The sequence below is a fragment of the Equus caballus genome, chromosome 8 (genome assembly GCF_041296265.1).
Source record: "Equus caballus isolate H_3958 breed thoroughbred chromosome 8, TB-T2T, whole genome shotgun sequence".
NCBI lineage: Eukaryota > Metazoa > Chordata > Mammalia > Perissodactyla > Equidae > Equus > Equus caballus.
Window position 1 is genome coordinate 53,891,963 of NC_091691.1, and position 24,610 is coordinate 53,916,572.

The 24,610-nt window shown below is 40.7% G+C and overlaps 1 protein-coding gene across 4 annotated transcripts in view; it reads left to right on the forward strand.

The window, feature by feature from the left end:
- LAMA3 (laminin subunit alpha 3) overlaps window positions 1-24,610 on the forward strand; it is a 258,555-nt gene that overhangs the window by 124,797 nt on the left and 109,148 nt on the right. For all 4 annotated transcript variants that reach the window (XM_023647570.2, XM_070220837.1, XM_070220838.1 and 1 more), the window contains 8 exons: window positions 2,912-3,044; window positions 5,238-5,380; window positions 7,511-7,608; window positions 8,090-8,243; window positions 17,708-17,868; window positions 21,252-21,360; window positions 23,292-23,389; window positions 24,256-24,400. In XM_023647570.2, coding sequence (XP_023503338.2) covers window positions 2,912-3,044; window positions 5,238-5,380; window positions 7,511-7,608; window positions 8,090-8,243; window positions 17,708-17,868; window positions 21,252-21,360; window positions 23,292-23,389; window positions 24,256-24,400 — 1,041 coding nt within the window. The remainder of the gene's footprint in view (window positions 1-2,911; window positions 3,045-5,237; window positions 5,381-7,510; window positions 7,609-8,089; window positions 8,244-17,707; window positions 17,869-21,251; window positions 21,361-23,291; window positions 23,390-24,255; window positions 24,401-24,610) is intronic.

Sequence of the window (24,610 nt, forward strand, 5' to 3'; positions counted from 1 at the left end):
AGCTACATCTGTGCCAGCCTTCCTCTATTTTGTATGTGGGTCACTGCCGCAGCATGGCCACCAATGTGTGGTGTAGGTCCCCCCCAGGAACCAAATCAGGGCCACTGAAGCGGAGCATGCTGAACTTAACCACTGGGCCATGGAGCCGGCCCCTTGTGTTGCTCATTTTTGACCAACGCTTTTTTTTTTCCTCTTTGCTTTTTAAACTCTGAATTACTATGAATAGAAACTGAGATAAATGAGGAGTTTTAGTTAGAACTATTTAACTTTTCTTTCCCCTGTTTCTCCTTTCCTTCATTCTTCTCTATTGTATCCATCTCTCTTGGCTTTGTATTGGAATAATTAAGGAATTTACACATTAACTGTTGACCTTTAGAACTTATACGCTATTTATAACTAAAAATGTCTGCAGAGAGTTGAGTAGTTTTGTTCTCAGAATTTCTCTTTGAGGTTGGTCTCTTCAAGCTGGGTTTCTCAGTAGAGAAATTCAGAGTAAAAGAGGTAAACTGGTGGCCAGGGCGATCCAGTATTTGTCCTAAGTAGACCCAAGACTAGTACTTGCTGCTTCTGTCTCAGTCAGCCCTCAGTCAATCGACTTCTCCTGGAGCCTCCACTGTCCACCACTGCTTCTTGCCGGGCCAGAGTCCCCATCTAGGCTGCCTTTCCCAGGCAGAACGTAGGATCTTAAGACACCTCACTATTTTCTCCTTCTCCTCAAATACAGCAATTCTATTTCTTTAGTTGCTTGATCTTACTTCATTATTTAGAAAAAAGCAGTGGTTTCCATTGAGTCATAATTGGATATGAATGACTGAGAGCCCAGTCAAGGTATATACCTTCTCACAAGTGTTTATAGTTTGAAAGAATAGCCGGCTAACACGAAGGAATGAATTTCTAATGATGGATTTTCTGTACATATTGTTAGTCAGAGGACCTTGATGGTGTCCTTTGAATCACTGCTTACTTTACTCTGCTTCTAAGACATTTTTCCGTTTTTATTTTCCAACTTGGCACTAACACTTAAAGATGAATTCAGTCAAATAAAGAGGGCTCAGTGTGGGTCAGCTGGCAGCTCCTGTTCCCAGAATAAAGGATCCTACCCAAAGTCAGTACTTATTGTCACAGATGTCTCATTCAACGAAAGTCCCCTTCATTTTAACCAAAGGGGCTGGAGGAGAGACTAAAAGAACCACCGATTTGGAAATTTCCAAGGTTCATGAACTTCCTGGGGCCACAGCTGAACCTGGACATGTAGTCTGCAGTTCAGAATTAAACTAGTCTACTCTTTCCTTCAAGACCATGGGCTCAACAGCACTCACAGAGTATCGTGTAAGCACCCGGGGCCGGGGACCAACAGCCTCCTCCCACGAAAGGAGAAGCCCATGTTCTTCTTGGATAGGGATTGAGATCAACTTCGTATGACTCTGCAGGCATGTTTTAGTTACATGCACGTTTTATCACTAGTGTGCTTGGGGTCTATAACCTTTCCTTGGCCAACCTCGGTTTCTGTGACCACTTAGAATTTTACTTGTGTGAAGTGAACTCTGGAGTGGTGAGTTGGAAAACCTGTTTTTTCCTCCCTGTGTAGGGAAAAACACAGCCTCCTGCTTCTCTGTGTGTTTCTTCTCTGTGAGTCTCCTTTACTACTCACACAATACATTTCACTTCTGGTCACCAAGTGTGTGGGGATTTTTCCCCACACCAATCCATTCTCTGCAACAACAGCTGGTGTCCTACAATTTACCTCAATTCTAGCACTACCTACCTGGAGAGAGCATCAGATCCCACAAGGTTAAGGGCTCAGTCCCACAAGACTGCCCACCTCACACACCAGAGGCCAGTCACAAGCCCAGGTTGTCACTCCTCCCTGGGTTCAATTACTTTGCTAGAGCTGCTCATGGAACTCAGGGAAATGCTTTTTTATGTTTACCAGTTTATTAAAGGATATGACAAAGATGAACAGCTGGATGAAGAGATATATAGGGCTAGTTCTGGGAGGGTCACAAGCACAGGAGCTTCTGTCCCCATGGAGTTGGGGTGTGTCACCCTCCCAGTGTGGATGTGTTCACCAACCTGGAAGCTCTCTGAATTCCATACTTTTGGGATTTTATGGAGGCTTCCTCACATGGGCATGATCAATTATCAACTCTGTTTCCAGCCCCCCTCTCTACTCTCCGGAGGATGGGCGGTGGGACTGAAAATTCCAAGCTTCTAATCACGGCTTGGTCTTTCTGGTGACCAGCCCCTATCCAGGAGCCATCCAGAGTCTCCTCATTAGAACAAAGATGCTCCTAGTCATCTTATCACTTAGGAATTTACAAGGGTTTTAGGAGCCTCATGTCAGGGACAGGGTCAAAGTCAAATATTAGAACAAGAGATCCTCCTAGTGCTCCTATTACATAGGAAATTTCAAGGGTTCCTGGAGCTATTTGCCAGGAACAGGGGTCAGAGACCTATATATATTTTCTATTATCTTACAAATGGTCTCTCTAAGGGAGGGAGGGGAACAGTGTTAAATAATACACTTTCCTTTCCTTCTCTTCCACCTTTTTATTTCTCACCTTTCTATTTCAGCCAGTGGTGGTTGTCCCAGCGCTGTGGCTCTCCCTAAACCCTTGTCCATCTAATATTCCACTCTGTCTACCTAATTACAAAAAGGTCAACAGAGGATCTCAGTTGCTGAGGGAGTATGTTTTCATTGTAGCTTTAATTGTAAGTGATTTTAATGTATTGTTAGGCCTGCCTTTTCCATCTTCCACAGAGTTAGTTACTTGGTGCTTGAGTGGGTGTGAATGTGTGTGCGTATACACGGGAAGCCCAGTAGTGAAACTTGAATAAAGTCACTGTTTGGCTCTCATTTCTTTTAACAAGTTGTCTCTTCTATACCTTATGGCTTTTTGATATTTTTCAGAATGAAGTAAAGATCATGTTGAATGTGGGGACATCAAGTCTCACCTTGTTCCGTGTTATTCTGAGATATATTAACCCTGGAACTGAAGCAGTATCTGGCCGAGTAACTATTTATCCATCCTGGGCTAAAGCAGGTGGGTAAATTTTTAAGCCTCTTTTGGATTGAGAAATGATGAATTAGTGGAACGTTTTCTCTAACTTTCCCAAAGTTGACCTCCGTGGAAAACATTCAGCTGCCACGTGGTCTAATAGGACCATTCTCCAGGGGCTGTGTCATTTGCTGCCTTTTCCATCTCTAACGTTCTGCTTATCTAAATTTTGCTATTAAATTGATCATTAACTGTCATTTAAAAAATCGATATAACAAGCTCTATCCCTTGGCTGAACCCTGGGGGTTATGATATCACCACAGGGCAAAGCTAATGTATAACTCATTCATGGTAAAGTGGGTGTCACCTTTGCGGTGGTATTTGAGAAACCATGGCCTACTGCTCTAAATTCTCCCATTGTTTCAGGCAAACCAAATAGTTGAAGGAGAAATGGGTGAGGATAGGAATTTTTAAGACGAACGCTCTAAACATGAAGCCCAAGAAAGCTCCAGAGAGGAGCATGCCAGCCTCGTTCAGGGACGAGGGATTCCTGAAGGCAGAGGAGAAGCTCAGTCAGAGGGCAGATCTCATCACAGTCAGAGGCCTGGAAGTCTGTTCTTTGAGGAGCTAGGGCTTCCGACAGTTCTGGAAACAGATTCCAGGAAGCACTAAGACTCCAAAAGGATACAAAATGGCACCAATGAAAATCTAATTTAGGATAGAAATTTAAGCTTCTTTGTTTAGCATTTACAGCAGAGTCAGACTTGGGGGAAGAAATGAAGCTCCCAAGTTGTCTCAGCCAAGCTTGTGAGGCTGGAGGTTGATGAACTAATAACCCACAGGAAGAACTAGTAAGACTAGTAAACTGGTCTAATGTTATCGATTACAGAGTACTTTAGCATCTGTTTCTTTACATGATAAGAACTTTGTGAACTGAAGAGGGTTGAAGAGGAGGCAGAGCTGAGAGGTAGTCAATTGCCTAAGCACGTGGCTGGTCTTTGTCCAAACGTCCCAATCGTCAGACCCCGACTCTTTCCACTGCCTCCAAGGTGACACTTCCATCAGCAGTTTGCCTTCTCTTTACTCAAACAGTTGGAATACATTCTGGTTCATTTTCTCATTCTCCGGGACGCCGTTCCTAAGCCCCCCTGTCTGAGTCAGGAGCCCCAGTTGTGTATTCCTGTAGTAACCTGTGCCTCCTCCCCAATACCGCTGTCCACACTGTACCGTATTCTCCTGTTTTCTGGTCTGTAACCCCTCACTTCCCCTGTCCCTGCTATTGGGGAGCAAAGCCCGTGCTGGCTGTGTTGACTGCATCCTCCCCAGAACCTAGTTCCAGGCCTGACCCATAGTGGGCCCCACAGATGTTTGTAGACCGGGAGACTGAACGCAAGGATTTGGAGTAAACATTTCTTCTGAATAAATAAAAAGTCTCAATTGGACTCAGACGCAACAGTTTTGTTTGTTCTGAACCTTCTACAGAAGGTCCTCTATTTGTTCAGTGCAGAGGAAAACACACTGCATCCTGAAAATAATCAAACAGAAAGCCAAAACTTTTTATTTCAAAATGAATGCATGTTCTTTATTAGAAACTAAAAATTTTAAATTACGTATAAACAAAAAGGAAAAAAATAATTTAATATCTAATGTAATATATTGAATAGTTAGTATGTGCAAAGAACTTTTCTAAGCAGTTTACATGCATTAATATAGTCAATCATTTAACAAATTAAAAAATCACTCACAATCCCAGCATAGGCTCTGCTAACATCAAGGTCCTTCTAGTCTATTTTTATACATATGCATTCATATGAGTTCTTAAAATTATATCAATAAATCTGATCGGGACATATGATCAGCAAACCATCTTAAACTTTTCAAGATGTAAACTGAATATTAAAAACTGAATATCTAAGGGGCCAGCCTGGTGGCATAGTGGTTAAGTTCAGATGCTCCACTTCAGTGGCCCAGGGTTCACAGGTTCAGATCCCAGGCATGGACCTACATACCCCTTGTCAAGCCATACTCTGGTGGTGTCCCACATACAAAGTAGAGGAAGACTGGCACAGATGTTAGCTCAAGGCCAATCTTCCTCAAGCAAAAAGAGGAAGATTGGCAACAGATGTTAGCTCAGGGACAATCTTCCTCACCCAAAACAAAAAAAAAACCCTGAATATCTAAAATCATAATAATGACTGCTAGAAAAATGCCCCAAGCAATTCCTTTTATTTCTGATAGGTGCTGCTCAAAGCAAAGAAATCATCTTCCTGCCAAGTAAGGAGCCAGCCTTTGTCACCGTCCCCGGAAATGGTTTTGCAGACCCATTTTCAATTGGACCAGGGAAATGGATTGCTTGTATTAAGGCAGAAGGAGTCCTGCTGGTAAGAGAGAGTTCTGAGTGGAGATTCTTCCCCCCGTTAAGATGGTCCCCTCCACAGTGAGCCACAGTGACTATAAGATACCAAAATCATAGCTGGTTCCCTTTTAGACACAGGAACCTATGATGACAGTTGCCCTCTCGTGACATAATGACCTAGGAACCAACTTAAACTATCTTTTATATTCTTCCAGCAAGCTTTTCACAAGCAAAAAAAAAAACAAAAAACAAATTATAACTCATAATGACTCAAAGATATCAAAATAAATGCAAAACCTTAATGACCGTATGTCCCACCTTTCAAAACTGTCTTTGGGATTTTTCATCAGGAATCAGAAGGACATCTAAAAAAATCAGCCTCCCTGGGAATTGTGTAGAACGAATCAGATGAAGCTAGAGGAAGAGAAGATCCTAAAATCAGTGAAGTTCTGGGTGGTGGAAAGAGAAGGAAGAGACTGGAGGAGCCAGTGCTTCTCCATGGCGCTTTTCCTGCCTTCTTCTACCTTCAACGTAGGCAATAGTCTCACCAAAGAGATTGCCTTGGACAGAGAACTCTTCATTAAGGAAAAGGCTGTGTCTGTGAACACTAACAGAATAGCCAGAGAAGCCATGGGGCTGTGGGGAGTCCAAGGGATGGAAAACTGCTGTCTGAGAGAGCCCTCTTTGATGCCTGCTTTAGCTTGTAGCAAGGGCTTTCACAATAAAGTCTTTGGCAATACTTGGTTTCATGCACTCAGAGTGGAAAACATAAAGCTCTTCCTTCTGGCACGACCCCTGTGATTGGCTACACTAGCAAACCTTAGGCAAGTCCCTTAAGTCCCAGCCTGCCTCAGTTGCTTCTTCCTTAGAGTCAATGCTTATCCTTACAGGTCCTTGCCCAACCTAGGATCTTACAGAGAAAATGTGAAGGTTTGTGCTGTTCATTGAGTCCCTGTTTTTCTTGCATCTTCTTGGTAGAAAGCTTCGTTGTTTTAAAAAAGTTTAAGAATGTGTCACAGATGTTAGAAATGAGGAAGAGGAAAACTCCTTTGAGGCCAGATACAGATGTCCAATAATGGGTACAGAGTTGGACTAATGGAAAGAAGTTCGTTATAAAAGTTATTACATAGGCATGGAAGCTGCTTCATGACATTTAGTCACTGCAGTTGGGTACTAATTCATAGGTATGATTCCATATTATGACCTCATTGTCTCTAAAAATATTTTATTGAGCACCTATTATCAACCTTTACTGTTTTGGGATGTATGGGACCATAAAGTAGTGAGGAGATATGGTCCCAACCTAAGGAAGCTTATTAATAGAACAATAACCGCTTTAAAATTAAAACCCACTCAGGTAGTAAGACCACTGAGGTGGACCACTGAGTCCCTACTTTTCCCCTCCCATACATTTCTCGTCTTCTCCATTAGAGACAAATTGAGGTCTGTGAAGAGAGAAAAAGCCTTATGGCCTGTGTATGAGTCTCTCCTTGTGGAAGAAGTTCCCTCCCTCCCTCCCTCTGCAGATAGGCAGTGATGCCAGGGTTGCTAGGAAGCTGTCACACCATCCACGTGTCAGAAGCCCAGAGCTCTGCTCTTTCCTGAAGAGCTGCTTAGCTGAATTTACGTTGTGGGCTTCCTTTGGCACACTCAGTGGAACATGTTCTTCCTCTCGTATCCTGGGACAGGCAGTAGGCCAGTTTCAGTCTATGATTCACCAAGATCACAAAACATCACTTTTTAGACCAAGCCAGGCAAGCATCTCTCTGGTGTGGGAACAAAAAGCCATAATATGTGACCTGCAACTCATTGTTCTATAGTGATGAAGGCAATCAGTATTTCAAAGGAATATTTTATCAATTTAGGGTTTATTATTTTTATTTTTGAATTTATAAACAACCCAGGAGAGGCAGTAAAATTTCCCTGAGATTTGAAATTAAAAACGTTCACCTGAGGCACTTAGCTTCGGTGCTGAAAGCACCAGCAATGAGTGTGCTGGTGCGCCGTGGGGCAGAACAAGGCAGCTGATGTGGAGAGTTTAACTGGCAAGCTTCACCTGGCTATTATTAACTTAGCTAGCATGTTTGGTTATTTTATTACTAAAGTAGGCCCACCACCAGGATGAGTAATCGTCCTTTTGGTCTTTATTTTCTAGGACTACCTGGTGCTGCTCCCCAGGGACTACTATGAGGCATCTTCGCTGCAGCTGCCAGTCACAGAGCCGTGTGCTGACGCAGGACCTCCCCAAGAGAAGTTAGTATGGGCAGCAGGTGCACCATCCAGGTCCTCTAACTCAGGAGCCTTTGGTGCCAGGCTTCACAATAGGCCTCAGGGTCACAGCTGCAGCAGGATGCCCTGGATAATTCCTTAATTGTGATTTTTCTCTGTGGCAGTCGACTGTCTTTCACGTAAGAATCACAAAGCATTTTGCACACTGTAGCTGGCCCTTAAGAGTGACTTCCACCCTCTAGCATGTGGAAATGCTGATGAATGCTCAAATAATGTCCTCGAGGTCATGCACCTGGTAAGGGGAAGACCTTATGATAGAATTTGGGTTTGTGGACCTTTATTTCTTCCATTCCTCATGCGGATGAAAATTTACCACCCACTTGCCAAAGTCGGCACTTAGTAAAAGTTTTTGAAGAATGATGAATGAATGGAATGGCTAAGAGTCCTTGGGGATGCTTTGTGTTATGTTCTCAGTTGTAACTGTTGTATTTTGTTGTTTTTGAAGTTGCTTGCTTTACCAGCATTTGCCAGTGACCCGATTCCCCTGTGCCCTGGCTTGTGAGGCCAGACACTTCCTGCTTGATGGGGAGCCAAGACCCTTGGCAATGAGCCAGCCCACCCCCGCACACCCAGTCATGGCGGACCTCAGTGGGAGAGAGGTGGGGCAGCCTTTTATTTACTGTCAAAGCTATTACTACCTCCCGTCTGTGTCTGCTGAAAACCCTTGGCAGTATTAGCTTCTCAAATTCAGGGCAACCTGCAAGAATTCCTCAGAGGTATTAATTAAAGCGGGACTGAGTGCTCTGATTCAGCTTAGGGCTGGGTGGTTCACCACACTGAGACATGGTAAGGCTGGTCGTCAAACACTTTCTAGACTTGCCGGGGAACATGGGCAATCACAGAATCCTTTCCTTTAGATTCCCTGGACTTAGAAGGGGACATCCTCTTCTACTCGATTCAGGGTAAGATCTCTATAAAAGGTTTCCAGAAACTAAACAGCTTACCCTAAAAGGATACAACACTCACTGACTCTTCAGCTCCTTAGGCTAAGCAATTTCTAACAGCTGAATTCCTTGAGCTCAGAATCTGGAACTGCTACACCCCAAGGCGCCTCCCTCATGGCTCACAAGACAGGTTACCACAGGTCTTGGCGTTGCTTTTTTCCAAGAGTTCTTTGAACCTCAAAACAATGTAGGACTATACTAATTTAAGGTTTGAGTTAGAAGTACTATATATCAATCATAACAATAAGAACGCGCAACACAACACCTCCACATGAAGACCCTGAAGAAAAGCTTCCTCCACTATATTTCCATTTCTTTTCCATTCCATTTGTACCTTTGAGAAAATGTTCATTTGGGGGGATTAAATGTGTAGAATGAAAAGGCATATGGTATTAATTCTCACTGAACATTTAGATGTGTACCTTTTTGTAAACTACATTCCTAACATTTTCAAGGTAGCAGTTATAAGATTTTAAGGATATTTCTTAAGTTTAGTCTTTATTTCATTTTATTTTATAAGAATTTTTATTTTACAAAAAATATATACTTATAAGTAAAATATATAGATATGCATAAATAAAAACAAAATGATCTTCCTTCCACTCTGTTCTAATACTAACAGACTGCCATATCCCTCCCTACCTGTGCGTATACACACACGCATATGCACATACATACGTGTGTATGCATATACATACATGTATACAGATGCACGTGTGTGTGTGTGTTCCGCAGACAGCAGGGAGGTACAGTTGAGACAGACTAATCTTCAGGAAGTTATGCCAAGGATTCATCAGGAGGTGTCCTTGCCTCTGACTTAGCCCAGAGCCACATCACTGAGCTATGATATCTGCATGATGCATAAAACTAAGCCCTGGGCTGTCCAGTTTTATTTAACAGTCCTTTTTTACTTTTTGTCTGAATGCTTACAGACTTGTGTTGTCTAATACAGTAGCCACTAGCCCCATGTGGCTATATAAATTTAAATTAATTAAACTTAAGTGAAGCTAAAAATTCAGTTCCTCAGTTGCACTAGCCACATTTCAAGTGCTCAGTAATCACATATGTCTAGTGGCCACCCTTTTGGACAGCACAGATTGTAGAATATTTTTGCCGTCACAGAAAGTTCTGTTGGACAGCACTGTAATAGATCATTGTGCTAAAATTCAGAGACTAAGGGAGTTGGAAGAGGTCTTAGAAATAATCTGATTTCCCTTCCTGTGGAAGAATTCTTTCTACATTATCCTTGTTAGATATTCATTTAGCCTCTGTTGAATACTTAAATTGATGTGGGACTCAGTTCTTCTAGAGGTAGCCTATTCCATTTTTAAATAAACCATAATTATTAGAAAGTCCTTTTTATATGAAGCCAAAATCTGGCTCATTATAATGTCTAACTTTTGGTCATCATAGGCCACCTGGAGCAATGCTGAGTAATCCTTCCTCCATTTTGGAAACCATGGGTAATGTGGTGGTAAGGGAATGGTTCTTGAGTGAAACTGCCTGGGTTCATGTCTTGGGTCACCACTAACTAGCTGCGAAATCTCCCTGGGCCTGAATTTACTAGTATACAAAATGGAGATAAGAATAGTAGCTACCTCATGGGTACTAGTAAATAAGATAATCCACATGGGACTCATTGGGGTGCCCAGCACACAGTGATGGCCCAGTAATTGTTAGCCATATTGCTGGTGTGTGTTAGAGTCAGAACTCTGGGCTGAAAGGAAGAGCAATCTACTAAATCTAGCTCATGTGAAGGGGTGTTTTTTCCCCAGAGATGTCTGGCAGGATTCCAAGGGCAGGTTTTGAGTGCATTCAGGTCTCTCAGAAATCCTGGAGGGACAGAGCTGCCTGGTTCTAATAGAGGCATCCTCTTCTCTCGGTGTGTTTGTCTGTTCACAAATCCTTCTACTGAGTGGCCTCCTTTGCTTACTCGGTAGCTCTTTGTCTCACACACATGCCATGAAGGCTGCTCTGGTCCCACTTCTTTGTTACCTCCTAACCACTTGAGTCTCCCTTCTTTATTCTCTCTGAGAAAGAGAATCTGGAAAGTTCATCTTTTTATGTCAGCCGCACCTGTTGTATACGCTGCAAGCCTCTGTGTCTTGTAAATAAATATATAGCTTGATTTTTTATATTTCAATCTGATCATCACTGTTTTATGATGTGACTTTAATCCATTTATATTTGTTGTGATTACTGGCATATTTCAACTTATTTTTACCATCTTCTTTACTTTGTTTACTAGCTTTTTATTTGCCTTTTATTTTTCATCGTTTTCTGACTTCTGTTTGATTGTGACAGTTTTCTCTATCTCCCTGATGATTTGGTAGGTATATTTTGTTTTCTAGTTTTTAGGGGTTACCCTGAACGTTTTAACAAGTATCTTTCTTAAGTATAAAGTTTTCCAACAAAGTGTAAAGTTATTCAGTAATTCTGTTCTTTTCTTGTACATGACTTGGACCTTCGCATGCTTATTTACCCATTGTAAACCAACCTCCAACTTATTATTGTGTCTAGAAATTTTATTTTTATTTTCCCATAGACTTACAGTAAGTTTTATCTCAATTCAAATGTATCACATACCCTCCCTCCCTTTCTTTCTTTTTTCTTTCCTCCATTTCTTCTTGGAGACATCTCTCCTGGAATCCTTCATCTCTCCTCTTTACTCCGGAATGTAGTCTCTGCACCTGAGGCACAGCCATCTCCTTAAAATTTTCGTCATCACGCCACTGTCCTAGATATTCACTTTTCATATCTGCTGTATTGAATCCTCTTATTCTTAACTATTGGAATTTCCTTTTTTGTTGTTGTTGTTTTTTTGCTTTCTCATTTTGGTAGATTATAGCCTCCTATGGCTTCCTGACAAGGACTACATAGGAGGTACATTTTCTTTTTTCTTGAGACCTTGCATATCTGAAAATATCTTTATTCTACTCTCAATCTTAATTCTTACTTTGGTTAGATATAGAATTCTAGGTTGGAAATAATTTCTCTCCAGAATTTGATGACATTTTCCCATTGACTTCTAGCTTCACGTGTTGCTGTTGAGAAATTACATTCTGTTCTCAATCCTTTGGCTGCAACTTGCTTTCCCTTTTTCTTAAAGCTTTTGGAATCATCTCTTTATTTCTCATGTTCTGAAATTTCACAAGGATGTGCCTTCATATAGGTAGTGTGTCATCTAGTGTGCTGGGCTCTCAGCAGATCCTTTTAGCCTGGAAAGTCCTATCCATCATTCTGAGAAACTTTGTTGAGTTATTTCTTTGGTAATTTATTCCTTTATCTTTAATCCAGATTTTCAGTCTCTTTATCTTGTTTTGTGCTTTGGGAGACTTCTTTGGTCTTTTCTTCCAACCCCCACCCCAACCCTGCACACACACACAGAAAATTTAAGTTTCAGCTTTCTCTGGTCTCATTTGTTAACATCTGTTTGCTTTCCAGCTTCCAAAATTGTGTTGATTTCTTGGTCTGTTCTTTTCTTCTTCCCTATTCTCTTTTTCTTTGTAGGTTTATAATTCAAAAAATACTCTTATTTGGGGGGATTTCTAAAAGGAAGTATCAATAAATATGTGTATTTAATCTATTATATTTAACCAGATGTCCTAGGATGGACTTTTATTTGTGATATTCTGAAGTTACATTATGATGTGTTTAGGTGTGGATTTATTTTATTTATCTATTTAGTGCTCAGGATGCACTTTCAGTATGAAGATTTATGTCTTTCATCCTGAGAAATTCTCAAGTATTATCTCTTCAAATGTTGTTGTCCTGCCATTCCTTATATTCTTCTTTTCTGGAAATCAGACTGGACGAATGGTAGAGCCTCTCAATCTGTCTCCAAACTGCTCTTTCGTATTTTATATCTCTTTGGCTCTTTCTGGGTGAATTCCTCAAGACTCTCTTAGAATATGTGAATGTTCTGTTTCACTATCACCAGTTTAGGGTTTTATCCAGCCTATTGATTCAGTTTAATTTATACTTTTAATCTCAAAGGTTTCTAATTGGCTTTTTCTCATACTTATTTTTCTTGTTTTCTGCCAATTTTTGTTTTATAACTTTGTTAACTTTTTAAGGAGGTTTCATTTATCTTTTTGAGTATGTTAATGCTCCTGGAGCAGGTATATTTCAGAAATCAGAATTCTTAAGATTTTAAAAAGATAAAATGGTACATGGGCACACCTGCACATGTGCACATGCACACACACACACACACCATCTCCACTGGGGTCCTAGGCAACACCCTATAATCAAACAGGTTAATATTTCTCCAATGAAAAACATGAATAGGCACTCCAAGGGAGATACATAAAGACTATGTACGTGGACTTGTATCAGTTCAAGTCAGATTTTGCCACCAAGTGATGACTGGTTAGGTTAGGTTAGGTTTTGCCACCAAACAAGTTACAAAAAAGATTCACTTTTCAGAGTTTGGGGATTTCAGCTTAGGGACCACTATACTTATTTTAAAGTCTTTGTCAGACTATTCCATAGAGTTTGTCTCATCTAGCATGAACTCATCTTCTAACTGATCATATTGTTGCTTATCTTTCTTAACATTAGATTTATTAATGTTTCGAAGGCTAATTTGTTTGTAGGCATATTGGCTTATTTTAAATGAGAAGTTTTTACCTTTCCCTTTTTCTCTACACCCATTTCAGCCTATTATTTTTGCAATGTATTACCTAGTCCTCTGGACCCTTAGCCTAGAGCCAGGCATTACAATGTGCCACCTCTATTGTTGTGATCCTGGGGGTAGCATAGATTTAGACACTGAGCCAGTGAGTGGCTTAACTCAGTTTCTTGGTCGTGAGGCTGCATCTTTGATTTTTGATTCCCAATTCGTCAGCTTTTTATAAAGCCAAAACCCAAGTGGTAGATTGTCAGCAATTTTTTTCCACCTTTTCTTGATTTGAGGGAACCCATATCTTTGGCTTCAAAAAATGAGCCTGGATCTGGCTGCTGTCTTATGGAGCATCTTCAGTTCTCTTTACTCTGCATGAGCTGAATTGTTGACCAAAACAGCCTGCTTCCAGACCTGGAGGTCAGCAAGCCTATAACTTCAGCCCCAGTGCCGTTTCTAATTTTTCTTTTACTTTTTACTATTCCATCGTCTGTTTACTTTTAATTCCAAATATATTTTTTTGTTTTCCTTTTAAAACATTTTATTTATAGTTGCTATCTTTTGGAGCAGGAGGGGTATAGCAAATGTGAATTTACTGTGCCATCTGAACTGGAAGTCACCCACACATTTTAAAAATGCTAAATTCTGGGGCCAGCCCTGTGGCCAAGTGGTTAAGTTCACACGCTCTGCTTCGGCAACCCAGGTTTCACTGGTTTGGATCCTGGGCCAGGACGTGGCACTGCTCATCAGGCCATGCTGAGGCAGCGTCCCACATAGCACAACCAGAGGCACTCACAGCTAGAATATACAGCTATGTGCTAGGGGGCTTTGGGGAGAAGGAAAAAAAAAGAAGATAGAAGCAGATGTTAGCTCAGGCACCAATGTTTAAAAAAAAATTTTTTTATGCTAAATTCTATCCTATTATTATTAAAACTGCCCCCCCCCCCACAATCCTTCAGCCACTGCTCCATAACTCTTCTACTCTTCACAGCCAAACTTCTCCAAAGACCTGCTTACACTCACTATTTCTAATTCTTTACTCTCCACTCACACCTCAACCCACACCAGTCTGGCTTTCGCCTCCCTACTTCATTATTTTTTTTTTTTTTACCAAGGTTTCCACTGATATCCTTGTCACTAAATCCAGTGGATATTTTTTAGTCCTCATCTACTTGTTTGTTTAACTTCTCAGCAGCTTTCAATACTTGTTTCTCTTTCCATTTAAAAACACTCTCTTACTTTGTTTTCCATAATTTAAGAGTAGTCTGGTTCTCTTCCTACCTCTCTGGCTGCTTCCTCAAAATATCACATGCAGCTCATCCGCTTCTGTGTATCCGTTGAATGTGGGAAATTGTCGAGGTTCAGTCTTAGCTCCTGTCTTGTTACTCTATATTCCTCCCTAAGCAGTCTCATTCATGCCTATTGTGTTAGATACCAACTCTACACAGATAACTCCCAAATTGGTATGTTCAGTCATATCTCTCCTTTTATATGCAGAGTCGCATACCCAACTTCCTTCTTGATACCACCTTTTGAATGTCTCAAAGGGATCTCAAATTCTGTTTTAGTGTACCCTTCCTAAGTAAACGGTGCCACCATTCATCTAATTGCATAAACCGGAATTCTTAGCATCATCTATGACTTCTCCCATGTCTCCCACCAAAGCCAACCTATCCCCGAGTCTACTTCCCAAATTTTTCTTGAGTATCTCCACTTCTCTTCTTCTATCTTTCTTGTCCAATACACCATCATCCTTTATGAGGATCTCTGCAGTAACTTCCTCATTAGCTCACCCACATCAGCTCTTGCCCATTGCATCTCCCAATCCCTTCTCTATACTATCGTCAGCATAATCATTTTGATAGAAATATCTAATCATCACTGACTTCTTGCCCTACCCTCACACACACACAATTGGAATATTACAATAACATCTCATTGCTCTTAGGATAGAGACAAAAAATTTTAATGCCGTATAAGGCTGGCTTTCCTACCTTCTAATTTTATCATGCATCCTCTTCCTCTCTGTTCTGCGCCACTGTGGCCTGCATTCAGTCTCTTGGACCTACATGATATGCTACCCTACAGCACTGTATGTCATTCCTCCTGCAGGTTGTTCCTTCTACATGAATTCGCTTCCCTCCCCTCATAGCCTGGTCATCTGTTCCTTGTCCTACAGTACTCAGCTAAGCTGTTGCTTCTTCAGGGAAATCTTCCCTTCCATGCTCATCTCCCTGACTAGCTCAGGCAGCCCCTTACATATTCCCATAGCACTTTTTCAGAGCATTTGTCATACATGTAATTTCACGTTGTATTTGCCTAATTATCTAATTATTTGAATAAACTCTGTTTGAAGGCAGAGACCAGGTCTGTCTTGTTTCTCATTGTATTCCCATCACCTTGCTGGTGGGCTGGCATAGAGTAGGTGTTTAATAAGTATATGTTGACTGACTAATTTTGAATCCCCATTTTGACATGAGACATGTTAGTTATTCCTCTTAGCTTTGTGTAAGCAGCAGATTGGATAAACTCATCTTTTATGCCTTTATCTTGAAATACTGATAATAAGGTGAAGGCAATTCTGTACCATAAAACCAGAAAGATTCCCCTAAGTTAACACTGGTTCCATTAAAGTTCCCTTTTTTAAAGATAAATAACTTATAACAAAGAACAAACAGTAAAGTTCCTGTTTGCCGTCTTTTGTCTTTTATCTGAGTTTCTCAAAACCCACTTTAGCATCAAATATATTTTACACCTTTCCAACATTCTTGCAAAAGTCAATTCACAGGACTCAGAGTGGAAAGAGTAATAGAAATTTATAATAGAGTGATATGATAGAACTGGCAGGCAATAATAACTTCTAGAAGAAAGCTCAATCCATCCTTGGCCTGTATGTGTTTTGTGGTGGGGTAAAAACAGACAAGCCCTTGTTTGGACATGCCCAGGGGAGAAATGCTGGTAATAACCTCCCCACGTGGACCAATGGCAGTGCCTTATTTCACTCTATAACCCAGAGTAGAAAAGTGGTGTGGATAATCCACATTTTTTCACTGAGGGAAGTCTTTCTATTATTTAAGTGATAGAAAAATCACTGTGGAAAATAGCAGTTGTGTGGTGCAGAGCTGCACAGAAGGAATAGTAAATGTGAATTTCCTAAAGGCAAGGGGCAGGAGATTTTAATTAAGTGTGGCTTAATTAAAATCTTTAATTAAGTGTGGGCCTAAGCTTATGGGCTGAAGTGGGTTAAACTGCTAAGGAATGTAGTTCTAATATTGGCCCAGGTATTAAATACGCACACACACTTTGACCCAGCAATTCTGCTTCTAGGAATATTACAGAAATGCTAGCATAAGGATATATGTATATGCAAGGCTGATCATATAGCATTATGTGTTGTAGGGAAAATTAGAGACAACCTTAGTGCTCATCATTAGGAGATCGGCTAAATTATTTTATATTCATATTATGGAATGGTAGGCAGTCGTTAGAACAATGTAGTATATTCACATATACTGATATAGACATATGACATACTGTTGAATAAAAAAAGCAAGTCATGGCAAAAAGCAAAAATCATCAAAGTTTATATAATGCTTATGACATGCCAAATACAGTTCTAAGAGCTCTTCACATATTAATTCACTTCATTGTCATAATAATCATAAGATGTGGTACTATTGTTATCCTCATTTTTACAGAAGAGGATACTGTGTTAAGTAACTTGGATACAGATGTTAAATAACTTGCTGAAGATCACACAGCTGGAGGCAGCATGACTCCAGACTCCAAGCTCCTAAGTGATAGGCAAGGTCAGGAGTGGGCATACTTTTTCTGTAAAGGGCTAGGTAGTAAATATGTTTGGCTCTGTGGGCCATACAGCCTCTGTTGCAGCAACTCAGCTCTGCCGTGATGGTGCAAAAGCATCCATGATTGCCTACCATGAGCACAGTTTTCCCTAAAAAAAAAAAGTATATGTGTGTGCGTCTTCACGCATAGCAATGGTTTGGAAGTATGAAAACCTAGTTATTACTAGTCATTATCCTAGGAGCAGGGTGTGTGTGTCACTTTATAATATTTCCATCTTTATAATTTAAAGTTTCTTGTTTAATTAAAGAATAGTTAAAGAACTTCAAGGCATACTTCCATTCTTTTTATCTCCCATTGGAAATTCATTTTTACTTCAAGTTTTGGTGTGTCTTGTGCCTTGAGAAACAAGGCAAATATACGGGTAGAAAGAGTAGAAGCCCCTATAAGTAGGGTTGCCAGATTTAGAAAATAAAAATACAGGATGCCCCATTAAATTTGAATTGCAGAGAAACAAACAATAATTATGTGAGCATCCTGTGTTTTATCCAGCATCCCCACCTATAGGACCACATTTCTTACTATGATGACATATAAAATTATTTCCAGGATTCACTCAGCCCTATTTTCACCGTTGCCTATGTAAATGCATCCATACGTTTCACACTTGTCTCCTCGGGCTCTCTGACAGGTGGAACTGCGCTTGCGGCTGCGGGTCCCACAGGTTGGCCGCTACGTGCTGCTGGTTGAGTATGCCACAGAAGTAGACCAGCTGTCTGTGGTTGATGTGCACATGGAGAGTTCCGGGTCTGTCCTGGCAGGCCAGGTGGACATCTACAGCTGCAAGTACAGGTAATCAGTCCTGCCCTGTGTGTCCCTCTGTCACTGAACAACAGGAAGTCTGCTTTGGGAACTTTGGTTATTGTCTGGATTGGAAAGCTTTTTCCTTTTTGAGGTTGTCAACTTAAAAAGTAAATTGGCCAGTTGTTTTACCTGCAAAACGAGTTTATTCAGGAACAACCAAAAGAATTGCAATTTTAGATATGCTGGCTATGGCAGATCATAAGCAAATCCAGAGAAACAAAGGAAGGGTTTGCATTTATAAAAGAAAAGGGGGAATTGGCAGAGGCTGTAATAAACAGAGTCCAGTGGAGGAAACTGGACGTCAGAAGTGTGGAGGCTTCTCATTGGTTGGGTTGCTTCAGTCTCTCATTGGCTGGGCTGTTGCCGAGTGGGAGAGACATCTTCCTTCCTCCTGCTGAGATAGTAAAGTAGTCGCACTTCCTGTTGGAGATGCCTGTGTAGGTTTCTTCCTGAGAGCTCCCCCTACAGACCTTCCTGACTCCAATTCAGCTGAAGTTTCTTTTTTTAATTTCACAAGGCCAATCTTAAAAACAAGCAGGGGACTAGTTGTGGGATCCAAGGTCACCCCCAGTGTGGGTATTGGGAGGCTTCTCCGTGGGCAGCGTCTTGAAGATGTTGCATTTTCTTTAAAAGCTGTATGCTCTTCTTACCATTTTGGCTCAGATTCACATGAAGCAGCGCCATTTTTATTTTATTCTCTGTCACCCCTGTGTGGAACAGTGAACTCAGAACAGTGCTTTCACCTCAAATGCTGTGGAGAGTACATGGGTGCGTGACATAGGGGAAAAGACTCATTCTCTGTCATACCTGTCTTCACAACACATGCTTCAGAACTGGGGATAATTAATGTTTGATGATTGTCAGGTGAAAAATAATTTGACAAACGATTTTAAAATTCACCCTGATGAAGTTCATCCCTTCCAAGAGCTCTGACAAGGATTTATTAAAAATTGTTTTCTTTGCATAGTGTCTCGAGATGTATGCAGATGTTCAGAGCATGCTTTAATTAAAGAATTAGTGCAAGGAGTGTTTCCACGTGAGATTAACTGTATGACAAATGGTACTGGAAGTCAGAGTCTCTTGAGACAGCAGGTAGAGGACTGCAAGGAACCCACCCACTTCTTGGCTGAGGCCTTCAACATTTTGTTACCTCTGCTTTCATGTTGCTTTTTGTCAAACCCAAGATGACCTGAAGTAGTGGGACATTTTCCCTGTTTTGCAAATGAAAGACTTTGAAAGAGTTACTTTTAGTAGCTTAGAATGGAAACTTTTATGAGACTTGATGAAATGGTTATTGAATTAACATCACACTTCAGCGACTCTAAAAAAGAAACTGTGAAAGCTTCTTTTAAAAATCTTATTAAAAAATCTAATCTGCTCTTATCTCTGGCATGATGATAAAAAAAACAAAGACTATAACTGCATTTGGATTTTTAATAAGAGCACCAGATGGGCCATAAAAGTTTTGCAGAATGTTCTGTCATTATCTGAAAATAGTAGTTGCATCTATATGTGAGGTCAGCAACCGCTGGAATGTACACTCCCAGATGGGTGGGTCACCTCGCCACCTGAGTTCTGGAGCCTGTTGGCTACATGGCCTGGAGCAAATCTCCATACCCCATCCATCCAAGTCCTCCCTCCAGTTCAACTCTCTGACTGCTTCCACCTTCCAGATCACGTGGCTTCATCCCTGCCCCACAGGATGCAAAGTGGAGATGGCTAAAGGGACAGGAGGAAACATTCATAATGACCCTGGTGACTCTTTGAATCATCTCAGAAGAACCTGAGAATATCTATGCCAAGCGGAGGAGTGATTTCAAAACTAAAGAGAGAAAGGACACCCTCCTGGAATTCCTTAAGCCATAAGCATTGTTTCATGGCCTTTGTCTGAATGGCATTTTTGGGGAGAACTGCATGATATTCTGCAGATCGTTTTGGCTCCGGACGTGACAACACCAAAGTTCTCCTTTGCCAGTGTCTGTCATTAAGAATACCAAGACAGTATTGTGTTGGGCTAGGAATCATTTTTATTGTATTTAACCAATCCCAGGAAAGTCCCATGGTGTTTTTTCACTTGTCTAAAATATTTGCTTTTTCTCCACTTTGGCTGTCATGTGAACGAGCGAAAATGAACAGGCTACAAGTACTGGAATCCAAAAATAGGTGGAATTGGAAAAGATTTGACCTGTAAAAACCTGTTTCAAATGACAAGCCCTTTTACCGTTGCAGCTTTTCCAGCATTTCTCAACTGAGTTCTAACTGTGTTGTCAAAAAGCAATATGCCAGCAGAAAAGTAGCGGTGCTAGTGGGAATACCACTTTTCATCATAGTGCTGTGATCAATCTGGTCTGCCCTCCATAAGGGATGTGATTCATTAATGATTAAATCAATTCAGTTATTACTGTTGGTCTATTCTTAATAAGAATGTCCTAGAGGATAAGGATAAAACTAAGCCTAAGGCAATCGCTTAATATAGTTAACTCCCAAGATTATGCTTGAAGCCAAAAGGAATGCATTTTAATTGACACACACATTCACACCCCCACACACATGCACGAAAGGGAAAAGAAAAGGACTATTTATTCAGTTTCTAATATATGCTACAAAGTGTGCTTGGCTCTTTCTACACCAAAAAAGTCGTTGCATAAATTGTTTCAAATATTTCCCAGAGATGGTCGTTTTCTTTCAGTATGTCTCTAGTTCTAAATTATATCTACAGACAGGAAAGTTGCTACAGCGTATGAAGTCAGAAAATTCCTCAAAAAATACTTCATTTTTGGGTTTTACCATTAGAGTATATTCTTTGGTTCAAAACTGTGACCTTTTCAAGGTTCCTGAGCTCTGTGTTTCATCTGATGGCATGGAAGGAAGGAACACCACTGGTAGAAATGAGGAAGGAGGAACAGCCAGAGCTTCCAAAAGCAGCTCTGGGTTTCTCACAGCTGGTGTAAGGCCAGCTGCACTTACTGAAGTGGCCTGGGATGTCATTGTGAGGTCACTGGGCAACTTTAATCGCCAACAGTTCCAAGGATATTGGTAAATTTCCCAGAAGGTTGTGCCTTAGAGATCAGACATGACTGACCCTGGGGCTCTTTCTTCCGATGACTAAACCAAGTATTCCATAAAGCCTGATGGAAAAAGTGAGCAAGGCCTTTAGCTCTGAGAGTTTTAGCTTGGACCACAGTGAGAAGGTTCTTTTCCCCTTAGGGATTGGGGGCAGCATCCATCTTAAACTCGTCGTGCAGAAAACTTCACTATTGGCCACCCGGCTATAAACAAGAGAAACTGAAGAGCAATGTTACCCCATAGGGAGATGCAAAGTGAGGGAGACCAGGGGAGTTAGGCTGAGCCAACTCTGTTCCCTCTTGCAGTGTCCTCTGCCGGAGTGCTGTGACTGATGGCAGGAGCCGCATCCCCGTGTATGAGCTGTTAGCAGATGCAGACATTCGGCTCAAAGCACATATGGCCCGATTCCTTCTGGTATGCTTCTGTTTTGCCCATTGAATTTTAGAAGCATTTGGTTGATATCTGGGTTTTTAAAAAGCTTATTAAAATTTTGGCTGGGTTTGCACTACATCTATAAAATTAACCTGTGGAGAATTGCCAGTTTTATGATGTTTATTCTTCCCAGCTAGAAATCTGTCTCACCTCTTCATTTGTTTGAGCCTTTTCTATAACGCCCAATAAAGTTTAGTCATCATATTTGAACACATCTCACAATTAATTTTCCTTAATCTTTATTCATTGTTAGTATTATGAATGAAACACCATTTGTTATTGTATTTCCTAGTTTATTATTGCTGGTGTATAGAAATGCTCTTAGTTACTGTTTATTTTCTTTCCCATTTTACTATTTTATTACATCTATTAGTTTCTTAGCAAATTCCCTCCAAATTTTCAAGGTTGTAGTCACCCAGTATTTTTTTCCACACTATTGTTACTCTGTTTCAAAAAGGGTATTATTCAGTTAATTAGATATATACTATTAAGATTTAAAATGCCAAGTTTGGCAGATTAAATACCCTTCATGCCCACGCTTTTACTAACACAGCTTAAATATTGAGAATTTTGGTAAACAGAGGCAGTGGGATCTGGGCTAGGAAGGCGTGGCCAGATTTACAGTAAATATCTCAGGGATCATGAGATTCTCTCGGTATGAAGCAGCTTCCTGTTACTGCTAATGTTAAACATGTATCACACTCTGGGAAATGCCAGGCAGCCTTTCTAGTGTATTTTAAATATTTGTCCTTGACGACATTAAAATTTGAGCTCCCTCTTAAGAAGCACCTGGAATTCAGTTTTTAAAAATTATTATATAAATTATATGCTAATTTAAGACATTTGAAAAAGTTATGTCTCTCTTTTTAAACATAACAATCCAGGTGAATCTTAACCTCTTCATCTTTGGAAATTATAATGGGGCTGAATCTTCATCTTTTAAACATCAGTTTGCCCTTTCGAAATAGCCGAATGTCATTCGTAGTCAAGGCTGACTAGAAAGTAGGCTCCGTGAGGGCGGGGGTATTATCCATCCTGGTCTTGCAGGATTCCCCAGTCTGAGTGCCTGGCATATAGCAGATGTTCAATAAAAGATTTTGTTGTTATTGAATAGCTTTGTGATCAAGCTGGTAATACAGTTTTGACTTAAAATGAAACGTATTGATCTGTATGACACCACTCATAGGTGGTAGTTAACATATGGACAAAGAGAACTGATCAGTAGTTGCCAGGGGAAAGGGGGGTGGGGGGAGGGCACTAGGGGTGAAGTGGTGTACCTACAACGTGACTAATAATGATGTACAACTGTAATTTCACAAGGATGTTAACTTTCATAACCTTAATAAAAAAATGGGAAAAAAAATTGAAACGTATTGATAAGTTTATGACTGAATTTGTTGTGTGATTCAAAAACTAGCTCTAGAGACAGTTTCTTCAACAAAGTCCAAATGTGCCTGAGATACGAGTCATCCTCTGAGTTCTTTATCATAGAGGAGCATGTTTAGCAGGAGCAGCCATCTCTCTGAACAGCAGGCTCCCTGGCTGCCAGCCATATCCCCCCTCTGCCTGCCAAGGGGTCTGAAGAGCCAGCATCGGCCCAGGGCGGGAGAGAAAACAGGCACCAAAAGTCACTAACAAAGAGTTGTTTGCAAACTTTTATTTGATTTTGTTTATTTATATAATTATTCCAAGAGCAATTTAGTCAGTGATCCTGTATAGCAGTAAAAAGGATTTGTTGCACATAATGATGCCATAGGGAGTGCCATCCTGCAATTTTTACTACTTTAAAATAACAATTATAATTTCTCTGGATGAATTCTTTACTTAACAGCTTTTTTAAAGAGGACGTTTGACTGTACCATTGGCTTTGCTGATAACACGATGTACCTTTTTGCATTGTGTTTGCTCAACAGCATCAGATTTGTATCATACCCGTTGAAGAATTCTCAACTGAGTATTTGAGACCTCAAGTCAGATGCATTGCCAGTTACGGGCGATTCATTAATCAAAGGTAGTGTGTTTCCTTCCCTTCTGCCTTGTTTATGCTCTGAGTGATACTGTAACACTTGTAAGGCTACAACTTTATACTTAACTTCAGAAGTAACAAAAAACAGCTACATCATTTACCCCGACAGTCTTTCCAGAATTCCATAATAACAGGAAACTGACACAGAAGCACCTGGGGGAAATAGTTAAGCTTCGCCCTCGAGGGCAGTTAGAAATTCTGAGTTCTATTCTGAGCCTTCACAAAGACTCACTTTGTTCCAATCCTTTAATCTTGGTGTCTGAGGCTCTTCATTTTAAAAAAACCATGAAAATAATGACCTATTTCACAACTATGCTATGAGAATTAGCAAGGATTATTGGGGTTTGGGGAGGGTTGTTTTGATATAGATTCAGAAATAATTTATAGACACAGTCGTGAAACTTTGTGCATATGGTTAAGAGTATAGAAACCACCAAGACAATGAAATCTGGCCATGCCTAAAAGAAATGATGTGTATTTGTTGTCTTTGTTTTTGTATAATTTTGTGTCACCATTTATGTTCAGAGGTGAATAGTAGTGTTTCATTGCATTCATCTCACTTAGTGAATTTCAGTTCTAGAAAGGGAAGTTCCAATAAGTTTCTGTCTAGCTTACTTTCCTTCAGAATTAAGATTTGCTTTCCGTTTTAGCTCATTGTATTGAGCAGATGGCTGGAATACACTTGGCCAATTCACTGCACGCAGTATCTATGTATAAAGATCTCCACAATCCTGTGGTTCTCTCGAGACTGGATCCTTTTGCTGCTTACAGGGTCTTAAACTCAGAGTCTGTATCTTCATCAATGGACAGTTCTTCCAATTTTGGTCGTGTTTTAATATTCTATTTTTCAGTGCCACTTGTGTCTCCCTGGCCCCTGAAACTCCTCCCACAGCACTAATTTTGGATGTCCCGAGTGGTGAGTCTTACCCTCTCCTGCCCCAGGACCCTTCACCTTCTGCCAGTGTTGTTACTGGAGTCACCTTGAAGGCACCACAGGTAGGACTCCCCTTGAGTGTATTGTTTCTAAATCAGTGGTTTTCAAAGTGTGGCTCTAACCATAGCATCCGCCTCACATGGGTACTTGTTAGAAATACAGATTTGCAGGCCCACCCCAGAACTACTGAATCAGAAACTCTGGGGGTGGGACCCAGGGATCTGTGTTTCAACAAACCCTCCAGGGGATTCAGATGCCTCTAAAGTTTGAGC